We start from the raw sequence: 27,281 nt of genomic DNA, 5'->3' as shown, positions 1-27,281 counted from the left end.
GTTTTGACTTTAAAATTTTCTTCTTCTTGCCTTCTCTTTCTTGTAAGGCATTGCTAGCTGTGTTCGTCTACTCTTGTATTCCTTCTGGTTGAGTCTTCATTTCTAAGTTTTCCTGTGTCTGATATTATTGCTTTCTAATGTCTTCTATCATTTACTTTATAATATCGTCTAGCCTGTTTTGAAACAGTTTGTTACTGTGTTGGTTTCATGTGTGTGTGAGTGTGTGCGCACGTGCGCAAGTGTTTTTTGCTGTGCTTTCCTTGTAGGATAACTGTCCTCCTTATTCTGCGCCCCCCCGCCCCCCGGGCCCCCCTGCCATTAATAATGTTGTATGAGGTTTAACCTCAGTACTTTTGCTTATTTTTGCACACATTTGGTTTTATTCACCTTTTATAAGGTGTGTGTGGTTCCAAGTCGTTTGTTTGGCTTCATGGAGCTCCCTCGTCTGTTGCTGTGTGATGTTAAAAATAGGGCCCTTACATTTTGTGAGTTCTGACTCTCTTCCCCTACTTTATTTTCTTTTGGCTCTTCTTTTTCCTTTCCTGTTGTTCCTGTTCTCCTTAATCTGTACCCCATTCCTGGTAGTTTCTTGTTTGTTATGGGGCATTCTGCTGGAGGAAGCTGTGTGAGTTTTTAGAGCTCATCTGTGGTTAGACTGCTTAGCCTTTTCTGGTCTCTGTACTAACCTGCATCCCCATGACAAAACCCCTGCAGTCGCAAGCTGATGTTAGCAGATAGACTCACATCATTACTTGTTGGAGATTTTGAGATCCTCCAGATATTAGGTTTGTGAAGTATACCATTCCTTCAGCTTTCTCCCCTACAGATGTTAGTCTCCACAGCTCTTATGGTTGTGGGTGGTTTAAGCTCTCCCACCTACTTGTATTTGGGGATTCATGAAGATACCTTGACACCCCATTTTGTGGTGTTGGCAGCAAGAGTTTGGTTTGCCTTTCTAGTGGATCTGCTTTTATGGTGGGGAGTGAGGAAGCAAATTCTGCTGCTGTCCTCCTACGTCCTGTATCTTAGTTTTTATTGAAATGGTTTTCTCTAAGCCTAGGATCACAAACACATGAATTCCTAAAATGTGACCTGCTGTTTGTCACGGCTGCCCCATTCCTGTATAAGCTCTGAGGGGAGGGATGGGTACAGAATACCAGAATGAAGGAGCAGTTTATCAATTACCAGCTGAACGTGGCCCCCTAACCCCACTGAGTTTCCCCATGCTCTGGTCTTAGTCATATCAGAGACGTAGTTACTCAGTTTTCTTCTAAAATTTTTTTCTAGTCCAGGTTCAGGCATACAAGAAGTCTGTCTTCCTAAATAAATGCTCAGATTGACCTGTGAAATCTCACCATTGATGGTGGGAAGATGCTATTTCCCCCCTCCGTCTCACCACCTCACCCCAAATGTAAGTTTTAGAACTTTGCATTTTCCCTTTTGGTGTAGCTCTTAGAAGGTGACTTAAAACATACCAACTTTTCAGAAATTTTTTATTTTGAGCAAAAGGGGCAACTGGTTTGATGACTGGGATTGGAGATTTGAGGAAATGTTTCGTATCATATCTGCTATATACATTTATCTGATGTGTGATATAGCAGCATGCAGTGGTAGCTGAGGTTTCTACATGTCTCACTAACAAACAGTAGCCACTGGAAGTGTCACAGCGGTTCAGTGTGTATGCATACATATTAGATAAGTATACACTTATAAAATATACTTATAATTCAGATGGGAAAAGTCTCAAAAAATATAACCATTGGGTCAACATTACTATTGGTTTTCTTTACATAAAACCTTTCATATGTTTACCATACAGTATGTTAATAAGAGGAAATGCTGCTTTCCAGTTTTGAAGATACCATACAAAGTGAGATTAAGATGCCAGTGATCTCAAGGGCTAAGGTGTAAATTTAAATGAATCTATACATATACTATCAAACTGTTTTCAATGGGAAAAGAAAATCTTCAACAGATAGGCTGAAACAATTGAATATCCATATGACAAACAGAAACAAAAGCCAAAATTTAACCCTAACGCACCTCATACGTGAGAGTTAATTTGAGAACAATCATTGACTTAAATGTAAAGTAAAAATTATATATCTTTACAACCTTGATGTAGATAAATATTTCTTAAAAGAGGAGGTAGAAGATACTAGGGGCTTCCCTTGTGGCTCAGACAGTAAAGAATCTGCCTGCAGTGCAGGAGACCTGGGTTCGATCCCTGGGTCAGGAAGATCCCCTGGAGAAAGGAATGGTTACCCACTCCAAAATTGTTGCCTGGAGAATTCCTTGGACAGAGGAGCCAAGTGGGCTACAATCCATGGGATTGCAAGGAATGGGACATGACTGAACCCCTAATATACTGACAATAAAAGAAAAAAAATTCATCAGGAGACATTGTTAATATTCATAGAGGAAGCCCCAGACAGAAAATGTTTACAACATAAGAAAGGAAGTGAATCTAGAATACATTAAAAACCTCAAAAAACTGCTGCAACTTAATAAGGCAATTCAGTTTTTAAAAATGACGAATATAGAGACACTTTGGGAAAAAGGATGTATGACTGGAGGATAAGCCCATGAAAAAGTACTCAATATCATTAGTCATCAGGAAAATGTAAGTTAAAACTATTAATACAATAAATGCCACCATAGAGCCACTAGAATGGCTAAATGGAAATGGCTGACAACTGATTGATTGTCAAGGATGCCTTTCTGGCAAGAAACTCTCCTACTTTGCTGGTGGGAATGAAAACCATGCAATCACTTAAACAATTTTTTAAAAAATTAAATATAGAGATCTATCCTGGTCTCTATAATAGAAATCAAATCAGTGGTTGCCTCTACCGGTAGGGTAGAGATTGGTTGGGAAAGAACTTGAGAGAACTTTCTGAATGGATTTGGGTCATAAGGGGTCTATGTACATCTTCATAAAAACTAACTGAACAGTGTACCTAAGGTCTCTGCATTTTTTTCTATGTAATTATATGTCAGTTTTAAAAATTCAGTGCAGATTAAAAAACATTTTATATAGTTTGGTAATGCTGTTTTATAAAATTACATTTTTTGGATGTCATCCAAAGTTTATTTGCATTGCATTTTAATTTTATTGTGCAATACATTAGAGTAAAACTTAAAGGTTTCACATTTGGTTTTGTTCACCTGTATCAAGCTGGTTTCACTGTATTGCATGAGATGAGTTCCAAAGTAAATGAACCAGATTACATGGTAATGGTTATTTGATTATGCTGTGAACTGTTCAAGTCACCTTGGTTTTTATTTGTGAACTTTTTTCTACATGTTTAGGATATTTAATACCTGCTTCTAGTAATTTGGCTACCGTTATCCTCTGTAAGGGGGTATTTACATAGGGCTCTGTGATAGGTTGATGGACTTCGAAGAAAAGATCTTGCCAAATTACATCACAACATCTTGTTAATTTTTGATGTGTCTTTCCATTTTACTATTTATATTTGGTTAGTTTTAGCCTCTTTTATCTTTTGTGATAGTCAACCTCTAGATTTCATATCCTTGCTACTTTATTAATTATTTTATATAAAAATTCAACTGTGCATGAAGAACAGCTTATTCATAGATTTTTATATATTTATCAAATGGTCCACTTTATGAATGTGTGCTTTTCATAAGAAGGGGAGTATTATACCTAGATAATATTATGTTTTTCCCAGAGTTAATTGGGAGAATTATATGAATTCGTGCTCTGAGTTCATGCTTTTACATTTTTGTGGACTGCTTTATAGGAAAAAAAATGACAGAAAGATTTTCTTAGAGTTCATTCAAATGTATTCACAAGAAAATGTCATGGCAATGTTTATTTTTTTTGAAATGCTGTGAGTTAGGAAATATGTTATATCTTGTCTTAGGAAAAATGGAGGATAATTATGGCCAGGTTCTTAAAAGACAGTGGATTTCTGCTATGTGAGAAGCTTCAGTGTTGATGAGATTTGAATGTAGTTTTTATGAACTTTCATTAAAATATGAGTCTTTGTACACTCTACTTCTTTAAATGTGTTTCACCTTTCTTACGTAATTCTGGCTATTTCGTATCTGTGATACAAAGGCATGTCAGAGTATAGGCTACATGTTGGAACATCATGGCTGGATCAACTGAAGATAAATTAGACTCTATTTATGACACCTTTGGGAAAGGGGACCAAGACTCATGCCATTTTCTGCTTATAATAGAAGACAGTGGTCATTATTTCTCTGCCTCTATTGTGTAATAGAGGCGCAATAATGAAATTTTTGCATAATAGCTGAATCTGGGTTTGTGATGTCATAGACTGAGAAATTTATATGTAACTCACACACAAATGGAAAACCTAACATTCAGTACTGTTGTTCAGAAACTGTGATTTAGTTTTAGTTACTATTTTATTTGAAACTAGCTTTGTTGGAGTCAGCATTTTGTCTAGGGATAATCTGCCCTTAGGATGATTTGCTTAGAGGATAGGACCTCATGTTGCTAGGGTAATGTTAGAGGACTTTTCCTCGCTGTTCAGATATTATGACAAGTGGGTGGGAGGGTGAGGACCTTGCCTTTATTTTTTTTTATTTTTTATTTTTTGACAATCACTGATCTTTTTATTGTCTCCGCAGTTTTGCCTTTTCCAGAACGGCATATAGTTGAAATCTCTTTTTCTTTCTTTATTTCTCCTTGAAAAGAGAGGTTCTTCATAAGACTTTATAAGATTAATCATGGCCCACCCACGTGTGGACTGGACAGACTCTAGGTATCAAGCTTCCCCACTAAATACTGTACTTTTTCTTCCAGTGTTGAGCCCTGTCTCACTGGTCCTGCCCCGAAGCCACATGGAGGTGCAGGGGAACATGTGTTGGGTACTTGTTCATGGAAAGGCCACACATTTTGTGTCTCCTGTCACAATGAACCCAGATTCCTGTTGGGTGAGGACCTTGCCTTTAGCTAGTGCCTAGGAGTGCCCTATTATTCACTGAATTATGGCCAGGTGAAGGTTTTCAGATTAAGGTACCTCTTGAGGGCAACTTAATGTTTCATTGCTTGGGTTAGTCACATCATTCATATAAAATGCTGAGTAGGGTACAGACAGTACAAAACCAAATTTACATTGTGGGGTGATAAGTGTCATGGTGCTCAAACTGGGAGCCTGTGACTGTTCAGACATTTCATGCAGTACTTTGCATGGCATGCACATTTTCTTGAGAGACAGAAGGTCTAGCAGTGGTTAAGATCCATTGTTCTAGAGCCTGATTTGAGATGTAGTTACCAGGTATTGATTTCTGCATAAATGTGAAAAGGCAGTTGCCTCTCTTGGTTCCCCAGGCAGTTGATTCCACTCTCTCCTCTTTTGTGTGATGATCTTAAATCTTCCTGGGCACTGTTTCATTTTGTGCCCCAATAGTTATTTACTGCCAATAGGACACTTTCTCTGACATCACATTGGGAGAGCTGAGAATGCTTTCCCATAATTCACCTTGTATGTAGTGATTCCGTCAAATTGCAGAATATGGTGATGTTGTTAATAGATAAGCAGTGACTATATTATGTGGTAATAGCTTAGAGTCAGCTATTAAGCTTCTTTTGACAATAAAAGCTTTTCTGGGCTTAGAGAACTAGGGGATTTACCATGATCCTAGTTTTAAAGGTCACTGTTTGTGATGGGTGGAGAGTTCTCATGTGTCTTTCTGTAAATCTGTGAAATTTAGTTTGCCGTGGTCCAGGTGACTGTGCATGAATAACAGGCAATGACACCGGAGCTCACAGGCTTGAGTTTGGTAACTGGCTTAGATTTGGGCTCCAGGTAAGGACTTCAGGGGCAATTTCTCTGTTCTTAAAAACTAGGAAATTAATAGGTCTTCTGTCTGGGAGGGCTCCTTAATTTCAGTGGGACACTGGCCAAAAACAAGGACTTAATGGTATTAATATAACTTTGCTTCTTTGTTAGTAGCCTTGACAAAAGCTTCCTTTTTATGTGTATTTATTTTTCTCATAGAGGATCTTTTACTATTTTGTATTTAAACACAAGGGGCAGATGTCTCTGGCTCTGAGCTGGGCTTTGCAACATGTCCTGCCTTTTGAATGTTTCTTTCAGCTTGGGCAGCTCTCTTTGTTAAAAGGCCAAACCCCTTAGTGAGATGTTCTGGGAAAGAGGACCTCTTGATATTTGAAAGGTGAGAAATCCATTTAAGCCATGTGATGGCTACCAACAGCCCTACTGCTGGGTTCTGCTTGTTTTAATGTAAGTGATAGATGCTCTGGCTGGTCGTGTTCAGTAATTGGATGTGAACTCTGTAAGTGACATTTCATGGCAAATGTGAGGGCACTGTGGATGGCACTTGATTTCTGTGTTGCTGCCTTAGGCTTCAAGGTAGAAACAAACCATAATGGAATTTAATTATTAGAACATATATTCAAAGATTAGTTCGATGCATTTGTAATACCCTTCATTGTTAGGTAACTGTTTGATTATTGTGCATGACACTGAGTGTGTGTGATTTATAACGCCAGTGTGTGCAGTGCAGCAATAGAAATGCTAATAAGGCTGTGGGTAGGGAGGGCTGCCATCAATACTTTGTCAGCAGCTCGCTGCCAAATAGTCTTCTAGGAAAGACATGATCTGTAATCAAAGAGGAGTTTGTGGAAATAGCAAACATAGACAAAAAATGTTATGATAAAAAACAGTGTTCACTGCTTTCTTTCAGGAGAGGCTTCAGTTACACCTTATGAATGACATCTTCCCTTTTTAAGTGTGTCTACAGCCTTGATAGTTTATCAGGATCAGGAGGAATTGGTCATAATCTACTTTGATTTCAGGGCTGGTTTTAGAAGGCAGCATCGAATGTAACGTCTTACTAATATATTCAATTAGAGTCTCTCTAGATTTCATCTTTAAAGGCTCTGTGCCTTCTAATATCAGCAACACTATGAGCATTTTTGAGGTGAGGTGGTCCCTGGATAAGGATGCTGTGGCATGTGTGGAGGACAAAGGAGTACGTGGCTTGCTTCTACAAGCAGATGGGAACATGTAGGGGTGTTTCTACAATTGTTCCTCAGGAGACTGGTTTCTACAGTTGTCCCTCAGGGCCCACCGTGGGTACCCAGATCCTCAGGTGCTTAAGTCCCTTATGTGCTGGGAGACCAGAAAATTCATGTCACTTGCTTGATGGCACAGTTTACTTCATTGCCGTGATCTGAAGTGTACACCTGCAGTAGGATTGACGTATGCTTGTATATGTACCATGTGTGGGGTTATATGTGTGTGTAAGTTCTGTGTGACTTCTGTGCATATCAAGCAATAAAATGTTGTAAGCACTCCAGAAACCTTTCTCATGCTCCCTCCCAGACACTAACCCTATAGTAACTACTGTTGTGAGCTCTGACATCATAAATTAGTTCTGCCTACCTTTGAACTTTATATGTAAAGGGTGTCATGTGATATGTATTTATATGTGTCTGGTTTCGTTAGCTTAGCATATTGTTTGTAAAATGCATCTATGTTTTTGTATGTTACAGTAACATTTTTGATTCCTATGTAATAATGCATTGTATGAATATACTGTAGTTGATTCTAAATTGTTAGTGACTGTTTGGAAAATTAGAAGGATTTTAAAAGATCCCTTTCAGTAACTGAGCAAACAAGTAGATTATAAATGAGTAAGAACATAGGTTTCCTCCTCTGGGGGATCTTACTGACCCAGGGATTGAACCTGCATCTCCTGAGTCTCCTGCATTGGTAGGCGGTTTGTTTTTTTAAATCACTGTGACATCATGGGAAGCCCGAATATTGAACAGCATAGTTTAAAAATTTAAGTTAGTTGTTGTAAACACAATTACTGTGCCCAGTAACAGAAGAAACTGTGCCCAGTAACAGAAGAAACTGTGCTCACTAACAGAAGAAACTGTGCCCACTAACAGAAGAAACTGTGCCCACTAACACAAGAAACTGTGCTCAGTTACCGAAGAATATGCATTCTTCTCAGATACCTGTAGGATATTAATCAGAAATGACTATGTTGGATCTTAATGCAAGTCTTAACATACTTTAGAGAATTGAAATCACATAGATCATGTTCTCTGAGCATAATAGAATTAGGTTAGAAAAAAAAAAACCAAAATGATTATCTGGAAAATCTAGAAATGTGTGGAATAAAGCAGTGCACGTCTAACTAGTCTATAAGCCAAACAAAAAGTCCATTGGAAACTAGAAAATACATTACATTGAATGATTAATGAAATTACGAGTTATCAGAATTATTGGATGTAGCTAAAGATATGCTCAGAGGTAAATTTTTACCCTTAAATATATATGAAAATAAGAAAGAATAAAATCAGTATCTTTATAGAGAGATTTAAAAATAATTTAAACCCAGGAAAAGGAAGGGAATAATGAAAATAAGAGATCAAATTAATGAATTAATAGGGAAGTGTGCATTAAAGATAATAATATCAGAACTTGCTTCTTTGGAATGACTAATGAAACTTAAATTCTTATAAAGATGATAGAGAAGAGACAGAGAAAAGGTAGTGAATTACCAATATGAAGAATAAAACTGGGACAGCAGTATAGATCCTACAGGTGTTGATATCAGAGGATGTGATGAAGAGTGGTATACTGTTGTCTTTGAATATTCAGCTGTGGCACTGAACATTTGGACACTTACACAGACATGAATAAGAATCCTTATAGGGGAATTTCCTGGTAGTCCAGTGATTAGGACACTGTGATCTCACTGCCAAGGTCCTGAGTTCAGTCCCTGGTTGGGAAACTAAAGTCCCACAAGCCTCATGGTGTAACAAAAAAAAATTGCTTAGAGTAGCAGCCTTGGTTGTACTTGTAGTGAAAAACTAGAAATGACCCAAGTAATCTGTCAGTATTAAAATTTTCAACAAATTGTGCAGTATTGTACATAGAGGTAATATGTATCATTTAAAATGAATGAACTAGGGAATGGAGAATCATGCAAGCATAATACTGAATAAAGAGATTGCAGGGGAAATCAATATGGTGTTGCTTATGTAAAGTGTAAAAACTGCCAAGCAATACATTATAGTTTTAGTTATATGTACATATGAAGTAAAAGCATAAATAAAGCATTGCATTGGAATGACCAACAGTAAATTCAAATAATGGTTACCTCTGGGAGAGTGACATGAAACCTGTCTAGAAGGACTGCACAGGCAACTGCTTCAGGTTTGGTCATGTTTTATTTGTTAAAATATGTTTGCCCCTTAGTTTCTTACTTTTTTATACCTTTATGCCTATGAAATTTTCTTAATAGATTTTATAAAAGACAAAGGTAAAGAAGGTTTTTTTTTTTTAAAAAAAACTTTCAGAATTTTTGTGAGCAAAGCTCAGCTATGGCTGAGAGACAGAGACTTGGGTTTCTGTTCCTGTGGATAGGGAGATGGGTGTGTGGATTTATCAAGGTTTTTTAGCCCCTTTCTCTGTAAAGAAAGAAAATTTATGAACGTGAAAGTCACTCATTTGAACAAGTCACTTAGTCGTGTCCAACTCTTTGCAATCCCGTGGACTATACAATCCATAGAATTCTTCAGGCCAGAATACTGGAGTGGGTAGCCTTTCCCTTCTCCAGGGGATCTTCCTAACCCAGGGATCGAACCCAGGTCTCCCGCATTGCAGGCATATTCTTTACTGAGCCACAAGTGAAGCCCTCTGTATGAAGGCTTTCTCTGTATGATGCAATCAAGTCACAGAGTACTCTTCTTCCTGCCAATTTCAGGTGCTTTTGAGAAGACAGCTAGTTTTAAGGAAAAGGATACCCCAAAAGACCAAATTCAGTATAAAAAAATGTTACTTGCTTAGGATTGTAAGGTTACTAAGTGGCAGATTTTACTGCTAGTTGCTTTTTTAAAACACTTAACTCTTCTCTCACTTTTGGTTGGAGGGGAGGTGGCTTCCCTGGTGGCTCAGAGGATAAAGAGTCTGCCTGCAATGCAAGAGACGTGGGTTCGATCCCTGGGTTGGGAAGATCCCCTGGAGAAAATAATGGCTGCCCACCCTAGACATTTTAGGGGAAGGGTGGAGAGATTGACCAGAGGGTCTGTCCCTACACTGGAATGTTCTGTCAAGACTGGGTCTTTATCTGTTCTTTTCCTCTCCCAAATCCTTAGTGCCTGTCCCCACAAGAACAGCCTGATACCTGGAAGAAGCTCATTAAATATGGATTACATGATTTGAGGAAATTATGCTGTAAAATTAATTTGAAAAATTTTACTCACTTCAGCGCTATTGTTTCTGTAACTGTTATCGTATACTGGGGTTTTTAGGAAGTCTTTTACATCTCAACCTAGTTTTATCTAGTAAATTATTTGATTTTGAAGAGCATTGGGTTGTTGTCTGTATGGTCTCCAGCATCATCTGGTAGAAAGAAGCATCACAGCTGACTCAGAGTTGTCTTTCTGCATATTAATTTCTCCTTGTGTTAAATGGAGGAAGGAACTTAGAAAAAAATTTTTTTTTTTTTAAACATTCTCTGGCATAAAAGCTTTTTCAGCAGAGCAGATTCATCAATTAATTCTAAAGGAAGTGAGTCTTTTTGTGATAATGGAAATATTCCTTATCTTGATTGTGGTGGTGGTTACACAACACATTTGTCAAACACAGTTTTACTGTTTATGAAATATAATTCAATAAAGCTGGTTTAGGGGAAAAAAAGATGAGCCAAAACAATAAGGCAAAATCCTCAAATTAAAACACTTCTGAAAAAGGATAGAGGATGAAAGATTTTAAAAGATCTTCCTTCAAAAGATATTAACATTTATATAAGTTGTGTTGGTGCTTGAGCATGATGGGGGATCTTCTTGGCAAAAATTAACCCATTTTGAAGTGAATTGTAGCTCTGGTCATAGGCTCTTTTGATTTTCTTCCTTTCTTTTCTTTTTAAAGCAGCATTTCCTCAGAGCGGCTGTACTTGACTGAATACCCTGATCGATTATCTGGGATTAGCTCAGCCCTCTCATTTCCTGCTTTCCATCTCTCTTCCAACAGGCCAGTGGGCCTTTGTTGTCTGGCATGTGGACTGAGATAAGCTCTCAGGGCATGTTTGTATTAGAAGAATGGTTCTAGATGGAACAGTTAAAAATAGATTGGTTGGTATTAAAGGTTGCGGTCTTTGTTTTGGTTTAAGTCAAAAGGAAAGAAAAATAAATATGATTGATACTTAAGACAGACTGGTTTACATAAAGTGAAATAGGAAAACATGAATTTTTTAGGGTTCCTGTTGAATTTTCCCCTTTTAAACCAAACTATTTGAGGTTGTTTATTGACAAGCTTCGGAGAAGGCGATGGCACCCCACTCCAGGACTCTTGCCTGGAAAATCTCATGGGCGGAGGAGCGTGGTAGGCTGCAGTCCATGGGGTCGCGAAGAGTCGGACACGACTGAGCGACTTCACTTTCACTTTTCACTTTCACGCATTGGAGAAGGAAACGGCAACCCACTCCAGTGTTCTTGCCTGGAGAATCCCAGGGACGGTGGAGCCTGATGGGCTGCCGTCTCGGGTCGGACAAAGTTGGACATGACTGAAGCAACTTAGCAGCAGCAGCAGCAGCAGCATTGACAAGCTTAAAATGTGGTAAAGAACCTGCCTGCCAATGCAGGAGACTAGGAGAGAAGTGGGTTTGATCCCTGGGTCAGGAAGATCCCATGAAGGAGGGCATTGCAACCCATTCCAGTATTCTTGCCTGGAGAATCCCATGGACAGAGGAACCTGGGGAGCTGCAGCCCATGGGGTCACAGTCAGACATGACTTAAGTGACTTACACACACATACACGCAGAATGTATTAGCTGGAATTGGATTTGTATTATTATGTAGGCTGATATTATTTGAATTAAATAATTTCTGAACCTATATTAGTGTTCCTTAGAAGTGCAAATACTCAGTTCTAAAAATCTTCGTGCTACTAAAAGGTGTTTTATTTTTCGGTGTTACCAGCTGTACATTTTGCAGTTTAATTCAGAAAATGATGGTACAAAAAAGTTATCGCCTAGACAGAGGAAATGCTGGATTCATGTAAAATAGTTATGTTCATCTTGATAAAAGATGATGATTCAACATAGTACGGTAAGCTAGAAGGTTTCTTTTTGTTTCTTAAAAGTTGATGTTTCATGTTGCCAGTTTTCTTGGGTAAGAGGCAACACCATATTTGAAATGGCCACAGAGTTGCTGGAATTGCAAATTGCTGAATAAGTTACCCAAGTTACTCTACCTACTTTTTCCTAGCAGGCTTTCAGCTTAATAGATTCACCACTGGTTTAAAGTGTAACTGTTTAGTATAGATCTGTTTGTATTCTTGTTTAAATCAAGCTTTAAATATTTCTCAGTATCATAAGTTCAAATTTTAGCAAGAAAAAATCTTAGATTGAAATGAGGCTTCTTACCTAGATTTTCTTTAACTTCCTGCTCACTATTGGAATGTCTGTATAAGTAAAAATAAAATCTGTTTAATATCTGATTTCTGACTACATGTATGCTTTTCAAACATTTCCAGCTATGGTTCCATTTGCTATTAATAAAATTATTTCAACTACCAGAGTCTGAGAGAGAGGCATCTGGGGCTGTTTGTGCAGCTTGTTCGCCTCATCCTGTAGAGCAGCTCTTCTCATGTGTGGTTGGTCCATGGTCTGCAGGGTCAGTCCGCTTTCATGATGACACCAAGACATCATTTGCCTTTTCACTCTTCATTCTCTCATGAGTGTACCGTGGAGCTTCACAAAGGCTGAATGAGGTGTGATTGCAGATTCAGAGGACTGCAGAATCAGATGTGAGAATTTTTTTCCTTAAGCCAAATGTAAGAGATTTGTAAAAACATAAGTATTGCTCATTTGCTTTAAAAGGATAGTTACTTATTGTAATTATTTATATTAACGTGATGAGGTTATATCATTAAATGAATTAGTAAAAATGTCTAAAAGTTTTCTTTAATTTTCTGATATAGCAGATGTTGATAAGATATGACCCACATAAACTGAAGCTCTTTGAATGCCTCATTAATTTCTATGAGTGTAAGGAATCTTGAGTCTAACAAGTTTGAGAAACCACTTTCATAAACCACATGTTGACTCGGTGAAATCTTTTCAAGGTATTTCAGCATCAGTTTTTAATAGTACAATCTGTGTGATGTCTCTTTAATCATAGTAATCTTAGTGATTTTTATTTCTGAAGTAATGTGATAGTTTAATTTGTGAAACTTCTAGAGAATTTTGGAGGTCTACAGGCCAGGGTCACCCCCTCCCCCTGTTCTTGAACTTCCTTTTCACTCCTACCCCACCACTGACGTGTGATAGAGTTGTGTAACTTTTCTGGCCGTGTCACGTGCAACAAGTGATTCACTCCCCAGGATGCGGAACGTCGCTGTCACTGTCAGCACCATCTTCAAACAACTAACATATTGCAAATGTGTTCAACTTTGTAGTTTGGGGGCTTGATTGTTTAAGAAAGAAACTCAGTGGAATGCATAATTCTCTTTAATTAGGGATTATGAGCAATTTGGCCATTTCTTGTGGTGCTGTCTACAAACAGTGATTTTTCTCTTGGTGGGTGAAATCTTTTGGGCCAAATAGAAAATTTGTTGTTATGGATTTTTCTTGTGTAATCAAAGCTGCTGGAAAGAATACTTGCTTTTAGGAAGGGATTTTTGCTGCAGATTTGGGGGAATCTGTGTGTGTGTGTGTGTGTGTGTGTGTGTATGTATGACATGCACTCTTTATTCAGTTTAAGAGGACAAGGACAGGAGAGGTTACCTAATGATGCTATGTGCTTGCTATCTTCTGAGGCCAAGAAAGATGAATTTCCGCAGCTTTACCCTCTGCACTCAGTTTTGGTCTCAATGCTGCAAATTTCATTGTTCATACATAATGTCATCCTCCATAGAAACTGCCTTAAGGTTTGACTCCATAGTTAGCAGTAGAGAGATAATTGTGTTCTCATGCATCTTTTTGATTCTACCATTAATAACTCATCATTAAGAAGCAGTGATTTTGAAGATTTATTTCTGATCATTGGAGCTGGTGTTTCAACATTTTTAGTTGCATCATTTTTCTGGGGATTCATATTAACCAGTCATCTGTACATTTTGGTTGTAAACACTGTAAAAAGTCTTCTGCCTTCCCTGAGTTGTACCGTCCTGCTTCACCATCTGATTACAGGTGATTTATATCCTTTTGCACAGGCCCAGAGGCTGATGCAGTCTCTTGAAAACAGTCTTTTGGATTGAGTGCCACAGGTTTGTGAATTGAGCTTGTCACAACCTTGATTCTAGGGCCTTCGAGCCGTAAGCAGCGTAGTCAAATGGATATGGTTTGTTTCTGTTTCTTTTATCTATTTTATTCACCATGCTAGTTCTGAGTAGACCCCTGTGTAGTTTCAGGTTATGTCCATTTGCAAATGCTAGTCAGTACATGATAAATAGCTGCTTGTACAGTCCAAAGGCCCAAGAAAGGAGCTCTGATGGCTGATGGCAGGAAAAATAGATGGCCAGCTCAAAAAGAGAGAAAGAACCTGCTCTTCCTTCTTCTTTTTGTTCCTTTTGGGTCCTTAAGAGATTTGGATGATGCTCGTCCACATTGGGAGGGCAAATCTCTTTGCTCAGTCTACTGACTCAAATTCTGTGCTCTTCCAGAAACACCTACACAGGCACACCCAGAAATAATGTTTTACCAGTTATCTGGGCAACCCTTAGCACAGTCAAGTTGACACATAAAAGTTAAGCATCACACCACTAAACAGGTTTCTGTGTTAGAAACTCAAGTGTTGTGGCCTCTGTATGGGAGATGTGCTCAGTCATAGTTCTTGGACAGGTCCATTCAGTCACCACTGGGTGGTGGATGTATCTGAGAAAGTTGGAGGAAGGGCATTTTAGGACAGAACAAGTGTGGATGCTTTGTTTACTCAGTGTCAGACTGGCTCGCCCTTCCTCTATGCTCTCAAATACAATGAAGCAAAATATTTAGTTACTGTCTCAGTACATTAAGATTTGTACATGATTGTGTGATTATCTGTAGGAGATACTCGAAGCCCTTTCTCCTTTGAGAACAAGACTCTGGAGCCAGTGTTTCAGCCTTTTCCTAACCTCCTGGGACCCGTGCCAGAGCCAAACGCTGAGATGGGTGGACTTTGATGGCCTGAGCCCTGGTGGCATTTATGTGTTCCTGTAACTCTGATGGCATTTTGAATTGTTATGGCTGTAAAGCTCTTTAGATACAGATGTATAGAAAATTTTACATTGCTAGTGTCTTATGTTAGAAACAGAGTAGTTGTTTAAAATAATGTTACAAAATATTTCCTACCTGATTTCAGTTGGACTAATCTTAGTCCAGATGTTTATCCACACAGTTGAGTAATGATGATCTTGTGGTTGGTATGGAAAGCTTATCTATGGACTGATCCGCCTGTGCTTGGGCCTGGAATTGTGTCCGACTCTTTGCGACCCCATGGACTGTAGCCTGCCAGACTCCTCTGTCCGTGGGATTTTCCAGGCAAGAATACTGGAGTGGGTGCCACTTCCTCTTCCAGGGGAGTCTTCCCGACCCAGAGATGGAACCCATCTTTCCTGCATGGCAGGCAGATTCTTTACTGCTGAGCCACCTGGGAAGCCTGCCTGGAGTTGTGCTTGGCCTTTGAAGAAGAGTAATCTTAGACCCCTCTCTGTCCCTAGTCCCCTCCCCCAGTCAGGAATGGTTGAAGCTCCTAAGACTGTGTCTTAAGGTCTTGTGTGGGTGATCTTCCCAGCAAGCATCACCTGTGGTGGAGTGGCCTCAGCGGGGTTGACATTCTACTCCATACTAGCCATGCAGCACCCTGGGAGGGTAACTCTTTACTGTCTCTGTTTTGAGGAGATGCATGACAAGTTTCTTCAGAGGGAATCTTCTTAAGCCATATCATATACAAATGTTAACTGTTTTTATTCCCCAAATTTCTGGAAAAACCTGACTATTTTGACTTTTTATACAACAAGGATTTTGGTCTGATTTTACCTGACTCTGAATCTGGACCTTCCATTATTTGAAATGTGAGCTCCCAAGAACTAAGCAGTTAAAATTTTGAAGGAAGAGCTCTGTTGTCTCCAGAAGATTATTTTGACTTTGCAAATTGTTCATTTGATGAATCCACCTTCATATCCTAGTTAGGTTGTCTTTGGCCCTGATCCATCTATCACATCTGATAACGGTGGGGGGATTAGAATGGTCTGTTTGGAGGGCTCTGGGAGTTCTGATACCTTCCAAGGCCTGGTGGGTGATTGATGGGCAAAGAAGGTCCTTCCTGTGTAATGCAGGTGAGTATGAAGTTATCCTTGTTCCCATTCTGGTTGGAAATAAGGAATATTGAAAAGGGAAACTCTGTACTTGTCTAATTGGTCATTAGTGAGTGCCTGCCCTTCTCCATCCACCCCATCCCCCCGACCCCTGCATTTCTCTTATGTTTTTATATTGTGTGAAAATTTTTCCCAGGAAAAATATGGTCCTAGGAAGGACACAGATTGGCTATTTAAGATAAACAAAAGTACTGTACTAACAATCATGAAAGATCACTAGGAAGGGAAATTGACTTCTTGACCTTGAATCACATATATTTACATTTAGGATGGGCTACTTGTGTGCTGTTAATAGAATGAACCAGTGTCACTTCAGCAGAGCCTCCTGTTTGCCTTTCTGGTCTGGTGTCTGCCTTTTTCTCCAGCGTTTGTCAGTAATCTTACTCTGAATGTTTAATTTCAGTTCTGACTTTTACATTCATCAATTCTAAACCTATTGCCTACCAAGCAGAGATCTGGAAATCCTCCCTATAGAGAGAGAAGTCGCTCAGTCGTGTCTGACCCTGCGACCTCATGGACTGTAGCCTACCAGGCTCCTCTGTCCATGGGATTTTCCAGGCAAGAGTACTGGAGTGGGTTGCCATTTCTTTCAAACACCTTCCAGTCGAGCTGTCTTTTCTAAACCCACACGGTGATGAGTTTTGTCTTCTCTTAAACTCTTTATCTCCTTAAATTTACATGCATCCCTCATTTCAAGAAATCCAGGCCAGGTATGTGGACAGATCCATAATTCAACCCATAATCGGCCTGTCTCCTTTCCTGCTCAGAGCCACTGAGACTTCACTGTAAGCAGATTGAATGTGCTGCTGTTTGGTGGTTTTCATGCTGGTGTCTCCTACCACCTGGAAGCAGTCAATACATTTCTTTCTCCTTAAAGAAAAATTGGTGGAAATACTTCCTCCCCAGTGGCCTCTTCTCTGTGTTCAGAATTATACCCCAGGACACCTTCACTTGAGGGGCTTTTCACCACTTCCTTCTTCATTCAGCATTGTGTTAAACTGTCTCATTCATAAGCACTTTGACCTTTATGCAGACTTCCAGAGTCAATGATGAGGCATATTTGTTAGAAATACTTGACATGCTTCTTGAATTGTTGCAAAAGTGAAGAACTTTCCCCCTAATTTGCTATTTGGTGTGTTTTTGTATTGCTGTTAGGAGCATAATTTGGATCTGTGAAAAGCAAAATTTATAACCAGCCTCTTAATTTAACTTCTCTCTTCATCTGTAAAATAGTGATAGTAACATCCAGCATTTATTGAGAGCCAATCCACTCTACTTATATTCATTTATTTAATTCTCACAACCTAATGAGTTATAAACTAGTATTTTCCCTCATTTTATGTGTGAGAGAACTGAGCCTTGGAGAAGTAATTGGTCTTAAGTCACACAGCACAGTAAGTTGCAAAGCCATGAGTCAAACCCAGGTGGTTTGTGTTGAATCAGATGATCTCCAAGTTCATGCCTGCCTTTAATTGTGATTTTGAGCAGGTCTTGGCCTAGTGAAATGGAGAAGGCAATGGCACCCCACTCCAGTACTCTTGCCTGGAAAATCCCATGGACGGAGGAGCCTGGTAGGCTGTAGTCCATGGGGTCGCGAAGAGTCGGACACGACTGAGCAACTTTACTTTCACTTTCCACTTCCATGCACTGGAGAAGGAAATGGCAACCCACTCCAGTGTTCTTGCCTGGAGAATCCCAGGGACGGGGGAGCCTGGTGGGCTTCCATCTATGGGGTTGCACAGAGTCAGACACGACTGAAGTGACTTAGCAGCAGCAGTAGCCTAGTGAAAAGGGTAAAGAAGATGGAGATTTCTGGTTGAGCAGTACCCATGGATCTGAGGTGGCTGAGGGAGACAGTCCTGTGCGCTGTACTCCCTTCTGCTCTTCCTCAGTGCACAGCATCAGCTTCTGTGGGAAAGGATGTTTTAATTCCTAAGACTCCTGAGGATGGTAGTGTTAGGTAACACCATTGTGTGATACAAAGGAAGCATGAGGGTGCTTTCCCGGTCCTACTTTATCCACTTGGTTTCATCTGGGGAAGAAATCTACACATAAGCAAATAGGATGGAACCAGACCATGGAATCATCCTGTTCTGTCCCTCACTTGTCAGATGGCAGATGACTCCACCAAGGTCACCCCCAGCTGACTAGTGACTGCAGACAGCACCAAAATCCTAGGTTATCTGATTTTAGTCTAGAGTCTCTGAAGCAGCACAGTGCCTCCCTTTATAGACGTTTCATCTTCAACCAGATTCCCAGCCTCTTTAGGAAGATTGTGTCCATTACAGCTATTTACATCCCTTTAGAACTTGTGTTTTACACTGAGCCTGCCTGCCTTTGTTGTGTTCCATCTGTGGAATCCAGAGTTGGAGGCTTTGGTAGCACAATGCCGCCACTCCCTGGTTGTCAGGTAGTATTGCACTGGGAAATCCAGTAAGCTTTCAGCTCCCTTTGTAAAGGCTGATAATAGGAGTAGTAAATCCAAATGCAAACAGACCAGAGTGGTAATTCTGTGTGGGCGGAGTCATTAAGTGTGCCCGGGTCAGAAGATAACACAGATATTATACCTCAGAGCATCACCAGAATCACTGGCTTGGTTCTGAAAAAGAGGCATTGTCTGATTGCCCATCGTTAATACTTTTAAAAAGTTATTTCCGTTGCCTTCACATTTTCAAATACCTTATGTTTTTTCTGCATCTTTTGAGATGACCGTGTGGTTTTTGTCTTTGTTGATGTGGTTGTGTCACGTTGATTGATTTGTGTTTGTTGAACCATCCTTGTGAACCTGGGATGAATCACACTTGGTCGTGGTGTGTGATCTTTCTTATGTGTTGTTGGATTCGGTTGGCTAATATTTTGTTGAGAATTTTTGTGTCTATATTCATCAGAGATATTGGCCTGTAACTTTTTTTTTTTGTGGTATCTTTGTCTGGTTTTGATATTCATACGTCTTCGATGTGTTGCAGAAATACATAAAAGTATAAATTTTAGAATAGTGTTGCTAGAATTGCTGGTTGATCTGAATTCCTTTGTGCTGTATCAGGTAATTCATTCCTGTGAGTGTTGAAGCATCTGTTAGTAGCTGAGTGGGTAGACATCACTGTCATCTCCTGGAAGAATCCATATTCTGGAGAAGACATCACTCTGACAGTTCTCGACGTTTTCTGTGAAGCGCTAGTTGGAGTCACTTACTATCAGAGGAAACAGTACTCTTTGGGTACCTGTTCAGCTACAGTGTTTTTATGTGTCCTTTTAGGTAGTTTTCCATAATCCTGTTTTACAGAAGGGTAGATGAAAAGAATCTTAGTAATGTGCTCAGAGTCATGTGACAGGGAAGTGATGGAGTGGGGATTTGAACCATGATAGACATCCCTTCACTTCCCTGTAGTCCATGTTCCCAGCACAGCAGTGCTTGAACCAGTGTTTAGTCTTACCATTATGCTTTAGCTTTCCTTGAAAAGGAAACTATCAGACCATTGGTTTTCAGCTGGGAGTATTTTGTACGGGAAGGGGACGTTTGGCAGTGTTTGAAGACGTTGTGGTTGTCACAGTGAGGAGGGAGGGGCGCTGGCAGTGGCTGGGGGCCGAAGGATGCTGCCTCACATCTAACAGGGTGCCAGGCAGGCTGTGCAGCAGGCTCATCTGGGGCCAGTGTCCGTGGTTCTAGTTCACGAGACCCAGTAGTGAACAGTGTGTTTACTTAAGTGGGTTTATCCCTGAGAACTGCTGCCCAGGCTCAACCCCTCCTCCCCTGGCGTGTCTCCTTCTGTCCCTGGTGCCTGCTTGTGTCTTGGTCTTGCTCTTCATCACCCTGCCTTGGGAAGAAACCGCAGCCATCCCACTGCTCTCCCATGGCCCAGTGTTTTGGATTTCACTGCCTGTGGCTTTGGTCAGCAGTGCAGATAGAAGACCCCATTTGTTAGAAGCTACCGAAGGTCAAACTCCTGTGAGATTCAGGTTCCTCAGTGTCACACAGAATGCCTTCCTGTGCTGCAGGCAGGTGGACCACGTGCGTGTATCTTATGCGTGTCTTGTGCTTTCTCTATCTTTGTGTCTTTCTTAGATCTCCTCCTTTGCCTAGAAAAAAATTCATTGAAATGTTTCCCATTTTCCCCCAGGTCAGATGTTGCTTCCTCCATAATCCCTTGCTGGAAGTAATTGCTTCTGTCTGTAAACTCCTGTCTATATATAAACTCCTATACTATATGTAACATGTATTCTTTTCATGCAGCCTACTGATTTGTCCACCTTTTCCTACCTGCAGTATAAATAGTATAGAATATAAAAGTGCAAAATGGATAAAAACTAAAAAGTACCCATTATGTAGGATTATTCTTTGTATGCAATCTGTTCTACTCAAACTAGTAATGATGCCCTGTATTTGACAGAGTTAATTGTAAAAGTAAGAATCTTAGTGTGTATGGTATTTACTTTGGAACAGTGGTTCTTCATATTTGAGTTCAGTCAAGGCTTCTGGCAGTTGTTTTCTTTTTTCTTTCTGGTTCTTCAAATGGCTTAGGTATTTTAGCAAAAATAGTTTAGAGCCATCCTGGCCTTTTAGTGAAGACTTCATATCTTCTCATTTATTAAACCTGAAGGATCTGACTTCATGAGAGAAAGCTCCTCTGACCTGCTTTAGGCTTTGGCCATCTCTTTTATAAACATGAAACATTTCTCGATTTTTAGTTCTCATTCGTTTCTGACTGTGGACTTGGGATGAGAAGGTAGAGGCTGCTGAGAGGACTGGCGTTGCGCTCACCTTGGGGAGGTCTGTTACTGCCCTCAGCTCAGTTGGAGAAGTGTTTGCTGAGGCCCTGGAAGCCGTAGCTTACTGCCAAGCTGAGATGCTTCTCGGCCAGGTGCACGGAGGTGGCCCCTCAAGCCCTCCACAGCCTTCACATGGAAAGAGACAGTATTTGGTCCTTTACTCTTTGAATGAACTAGAAACAAGCTAACTTTCAGGGATAACTTGGTTAAGTATGCCACACACATCTACAGGACCCTGATAATCATCGGACTCTTCCTTATTCATAAATATTTATGTCTAAGGTGTTCTGTTCTCAGGACATTCCAAGATAAATGAGACAGGATCCCCCCTCCATGGACTCATAGTATCTTCCTCACCAGCGATAGTTTGCTGTGTTCATTGCAATAGAGCGATAAATGACAGAAAAAGGGAGGGAGGATATAATTCAGTCTGGGTGATTGGCAGTCCTTGAAGAGATCTGTTAGGTCTTGCTGGGTAAATTCTTTCTGATTTATTGCCCTTAATGGCCTTGACAGTGTGCTGAAAACAGTTTCTAAATATTTGCAAAACAATTAAATCTTAAGGTAGAAAAAGTATGTATTCATGTCGTACTGCGTACATAGTTAATGTTAAATTTAAAAAAATATAACACTGAATGAATTAGTTAATTAAACTGGGAAGATGCATAGATTCAGGTTTGGTTTCCTTTGTTTCCTGAAATGTTACTTTGAGGGATAGAGTCATAAGGGTATTTTGGCTGGGATTTTTCAAAATGTAAAAATTGACCTCATAATTAACCTGTCCATATTTTGTGGTGCTGGTGGTAATTGTGTGTCCCCTCCTCTGCCTGTCCGCCTGTTCCCAGGGGCTTTTGATCATGGGTGTGGTATGCGCCTGTGGGCGCCTGCAGTCCTGTTCCTAATGCTGTTAGATTTTCCTTTTCAGAGTAAGAGGGACCATCTACTCATGAACGTCAAATGGTACTACCGTCAGTCTGAAGTCCCAGATTCTGTGTACCAGCATTTGGTTCAGGATCGACATAATGAAAATGGTAAGTATCACCTTCTGGTTTGACCCTTACACTTTCTTAGCTTTGGGCAAAGTTCTTTCTAAGAATGTTCATTAAATAGAGATAACCACTGTCCAAAATTTTCACTGAAAAAGCATTTTATAAAGACTTTACTGGAGTGTTCACTTTTTTGTTGGGTTCTTTTACTGCTTCTGCCTTAAAAGAGAAGTAAACTGATCATGTGCAGGTAACATCTTCTCCTTGAACTTGGAGTCAAGATACATTTTCAGAAATAAAAGTAGCTTCGTCTTCTTATTCCTTTTTCTCACCTAATGTTGAACTAATGACACTTATAATCTTATAGAATTGCTTTTTGTTTCTTTTAAATAACTATTTTTGAACTTCTCTAAATTCAGGGTTATGAACTTCAGTTTTCAAAGCAGAGCTTTCTTGAGTATTTTGAAATTTAGTTTGAGTATTGACTTTTAGAACAGTAGGAAGGTAGTTCAGAGCATCTTTTATTTTTTTCTTCCACTCGCATTGTAGTTTCTACCCAATAACTTTATTGGCATATGAGTGTACATATGTAATATATGTATATGTAGTGTACATATGAATGTACGTTACATAAGTGTACATTCCATTTATTCAGATGTGTAATAGCTTCTTTTCATTGACTTCTTGTTTTGAAAGGTGCTAGGCCTCATTCTAGCTGATCGACATTTGTTACCCATTATTTATATGCTTTAGGGGTTGTCACTCCTCACTTCTAGATGAGGAAATCAGGGCTCAGAGAGGCTAAGAGAGTTGACGAGACTTCCTGTCTTCTGAGTGGAGGCCCCAGGGCAGGGGTCCAGCTCTATGGCCCTTATATCTGTGGTTGTCTCACTCCTTCACACTGCTTTGGGAGATGAGTTTTGAGTCAACAAACCAGTGGTCAAAAACAGTTTTCTTTTCCTATTTTTTTTTTTTTTTTAATTAAGGTCACATTAGAGGTCAAGCCTGTGAGTGCAATAATATGCAAACAGCTTTGAAGAATAATAGTCTTCTATGTTTTACCATTTTTTTTTCTTTTTTGAAACTATTAAAAGTTCTGTTAAAGCAGTTAAATGATTCTTTTTTAAATATAGTTTAGCAGTAAAATATAAGATGCACAAGATGAGTAACTTTTTTAGTGGTTAGCAAGTTGCTAAAGCATGATAGTTGTTTCTTTTCCCTTCTTTTATTTTGTGCTTAAGCATTTCAGCAAAGGTGGGGACTTAACAGGCAAAAACACATTCGGCAGGACACTTTTTCCTGTTACTCCTGCTGTATGTTATTCCTCTTAGTTTTGCTGACCAGGACTGTTATTTATTGTGCTTTTTATAGTAGAAGTTGAACCTGAAAGAAAAATTTTGTAGAATTTTCCTATTTTGGGAAACTCAGTTATAATATTCTCCTAATTAATTTTTTCTTATTTTCTTTTTTGGACAGACTCTGGAAGAGAACTTGTCATTACAGACCCAGTTATCAAGAACCGAGAGCTCTTCATTTCCGATTACGTTGACACTTACCACGCCGCTGCCCTCAGGTAAGCACCCAAGATGCGTGATCCTTCTGTGGAGGAGAAGTCATCAAGCATGCAGGTAGAGAGTCTGAGCTGTCCTGATCTCATCTGATATCGTAATACCAGTCACACTCCATGTGTTGTCTCAGCAAGCTGGCACTCGGCGTGAACTTTGTGGATTGTTGGGGTCTGAGAGGTGGCCTCTGTCTTCACTAATCTGGGTGGAGGGAAAATCTATATTTTTTTCTTCCTTCCTTCCTTCCTCCCCACCCCCTGTAGTTATGTATTTTGTTTCTTTGAAAATTTATTGCTGAATTACATAGGGTGAGGTGTTACACAGATTGGGCTTCCCTGGTGGCTCAAATGGTAAAGAATCTGCCTGCAATGCAGGAGACCCATGTTTAATACCTGGGTTGGGAAGATCCCCTGGAGGAGGAAATGGCTACCCACTCCAGTATTCTTGGCTGGAGAATCCCATGGACAGGGATCCTGGCGGGCTACAGTCCATGGGGTCACAAAGAGTCGGACATGACTGATTATTATATAGATTTTTGCCTGAAGATTCAGTCTCTGCCACTAGAAAAGTTTTAGTCGCTTACTTGTGTCTGACTCTGTGCGATCCCAAGGACTGTAGCCTGCCAGATTCCTCTGTCCATGGGATTCTCCAGGCAAGAATACTGGAATGGGTTGCCATTTCCTCCTCCAGGGGATCTTCCCCATCAAGGGATAGAACCCACATTTCTTGTGTCTCCTGCATTTTGGAAGGCAGATTCTTTACCGCTGTGCCGCCTGGGAAGCCCGTTACTTGGGAATGGGGAAAGCATATTGAAGATTTTATTCTGAGGTAACGTTGCTGCTAGTCTTAGAGTCTTCAGTAATATGCCAAAAAAGTGACCATAAGCTTCATACCTTTTGGTATTTTCTGTCCCTTTCAAGAAAAAGATACCTATTTATTCTGGTATATTTTGTTTATGAGATGGAGACTTGGGGCTTCTTAAGTGGTAAAGGAATAAGACAAGAGATTTTATTATACATTTTCCCCCATTGGAAATAACAAAAACGGTGAAAGAACCACTTTCTTTGTTTAAGAATACAGTTTGAAAACAAATCATAGGGATTTGCTGGCATTTAGCTACAATGAGATAGAGTGATTTCTCTATTATATTGCTCAGATGGTATTCAGCAGAACCATCTGGAGCCTCTTGTATAAAGCTGAGTAGCTCAAGCCAGTTATTTCAAGGCAAAGTGTAGCAACTTTTAACACAGGGCAGGTTTGGGCAAACTTTTTTGGTCAGATAGTCTTTCATGGTCTCTAATTGCAGCTACTCAGCTCAGCCATCGTAGCACAAAAGCCAGAGGCAATGTGTAAATAAGTGAGATGGCTGTGTGCCAGTAAAACTTTACTTGTGAACAGTGAGGTCTGAATTTCATTTAATTTCCACATGTCAGGAGATGCAAGTCTTCTCTGACTTAATTTGTAGCCATTTAAAAATGGAAAAACCATTCTTAGATCTCAGGCTGTACAAGAGCAGGTGGTAGACCAGCTTTGGATTGCAGACTGTAGTCTGCCAGTCCCTGCTGTAAGGAAAGGCGTGTATGGGGTTAGATTTGGCTTCTTATAGAACTTGAGATACATTTGGAGAATTCCTGTAGTGTTTTATAAATTTCTTTCAAAATTCCCCCAAGCTTTTCATGTCTTCTTGGGGGTGGTGGTTTTCCAATCTTAAACTTGCATGCTGAACAAAGTGAATTAATGGAAGGTTGGACAGATTGATGGAACCATTGAATTGTCAGCTAAGGCAAGTGGATTGATCCTGGGATAATTTCTTACCTGTTTCACATGCTTCCCACCCCCACACCCCCTTCTTATTTCATTGATTCAGGTGAATGATTTTTAATCAATTTAGAGTTTAAGTTAAGTAAACATGTGAGATAAGTTACTCTGGTTATTCAATGGATTTTTATATATTTGCTTACAGCAAATTTATTTGAAAATTTATCAGAGACTGATAGTCAGATCTGTATAGTCATTTTATACTATTTAGCATTTTTAGATGGAGAAGGAAATGGCAACCCACTCCAGTATTCTTGCCTGGAGAATCCTATGGATGAAGGAGCCTGGTGGGCTACAGTCCACGGGGTCCAAAGAGTCATTCCAGATAATTCTAGGTGGACCCAGATGAATGAACTTTGACTCGTTTATAATCAGTATCTTCTGTAATTGTGTATGGCATCGTCTCTTCAGTGGCCACCGAAGAGCTGGAGTGCTATTGTGGTGATTCCTTATCTCCTTTTCACCGTGTATGTGACTAGAACCCTTATTGATTAGCTTTTTTTTCTCATGTGGCATTTTCCTTTAAAGAGGTCATGAGGTGGTTTTATAAAACTGTCATTTTAAATTTGATTTTTGTCTGCTTCAAACAGAGCATCTCTTGGGTGACTTGACAGTTGGGTTTTTTTCCCCAAGGACACCAGATGAATGTGAGCATCACCACATGGTTACTGGTGATCTGGTCTAGTAGTTGCTCTGTAACCCTTGTGGGTGTGTTGACATTTGTCTGCATCTGGGGCTCATCTGGGGGTTCTTGCTTTTGCTTAATAATCCTGGTTTGCAGTGGCAGAGTGCTCACCATAGGATCATCTCTGATAAAAGCAGAGTTGAATAGCAGTGCCCCCAGGAATCTCTATTCCTTTTCTCTTCACTAAAGCTAGATTACTTTAATTTTAAAGTATGGGGGTGGGAGTTAGGCTTTCATTTTTTAATTCCAATTCTTCATTCACCGTTTGTCCATTGAAAGAATTTTTTTTCATTCTCCACAGGTAAAAAGTAGTACTGCCAAAAATAAACTTCAATTTTGAAAGAGGGCAAATAAAATAGTCCATAGGCACATGAAAGAGGATCAAATGAATGTACTGAAAAAACCATGGAGGACAAAAAAGAAAGAAAAAGAATGATAGTGCTTACTTAGCACCATTCTTCTCAGAGATCAAAGTGCTCAGTTGTGTGGATTCTTTGGGCTCACAGAGCCTCTGAGGGGGCTCTGGCCCTTCCATTCACTCAGGAGGAAACCGATGTATAACTTTCTCTTTCAAGCTGGTGCTGGGGTTGGGCTGTAAAGGCCCAGAGAGCTTTGTCCTTTCACCATCACAAATCAAAAGGAAAACAGAACTCCTAGGCAGCCTCTCTGTGTAAATGGAGCCTGTAGCATTCCCCCCGTACCCCCTGCCATCCGGATTTATTCCCAGAAGAGATGGTGGGATCTTCACTGTAGTAGAAATCTGAGTTGAATTTGCCCAGCATTATTGCTGTGCTGCTGTCCTTGGCTATCCCCCATTCCTACCTTTGGGGCTAAGTTTGTACAACTGTTTGTTTTCTTTTCTTCTTTATATTGATCAATAACCAGGTAGTAATACTATGTTAGTAGTCTTTTTGAGTTCTCCTTACTCCCAGGTATGTATTTTTGGCTGACACTGGTGTGATAGGAAAAGAGCCAAATGGAAATTAGGAGACTTCAGCTTGAATCCTGGCTCTGCTCCCTGGTTTCATGACGAAGGTCACATTTGTTAACCTTAGTGCCTTCTTTTTAACAAACTTAAAAAAAAAGTCATATGATTAAGTGACAGAACCATGAACTGGTT

At 39.8% G+C, this 27,281-nt stretch overlaps 1 protein-coding gene and 1 pseudogene across 4 annotated transcripts in view; one reads left to right on the top strand and one right to left on the bottom strand.

Annotated features, from left to right (window-relative positions):
• Positions 1–27,281, top strand: part of RERE (arginine-glutamic acid dipeptide repeats) — a 412,205-nt gene that overhangs the window by 218,848 nt on the left and 166,076 nt on the right. For all 4 annotated transcript variants that reach the window (XM_044942961.2, XM_044942960.2, XM_006076676.4 and 1 more), the window contains 2 exons: positions 22,033–22,138; positions 23,570–23,666. In XM_044942961.2, the coding sequence (XP_044798896.1) occupies positions 22,033–22,138; positions 23,570–23,666 (203 nt within the window). The remainder of the gene's footprint in view (positions 1–22,032; positions 22,139–23,569; positions 23,667–27,281) is intronic.
• LOC112585338 lies at positions 4,858–4,971 on the bottom strand (annotated as a pseudogene).

Source organism: Bubalus bubalis, chromosome 5 (assembly GCF_019923935.1).
Source record: "Bubalus bubalis isolate 160015118507 breed Murrah chromosome 5, NDDB_SH_1, whole genome shotgun sequence".
In the NCBI taxonomy this organism is placed as follows: Eukaryota; Metazoa; Chordata; class Mammalia; order Artiodactyla; family Bovidae; genus Bubalus; species Bubalus bubalis.
Note: the sequence above shows the minus strand (reverse complement) of the source record. Positions and strands in the feature narration are given on the sequence as shown.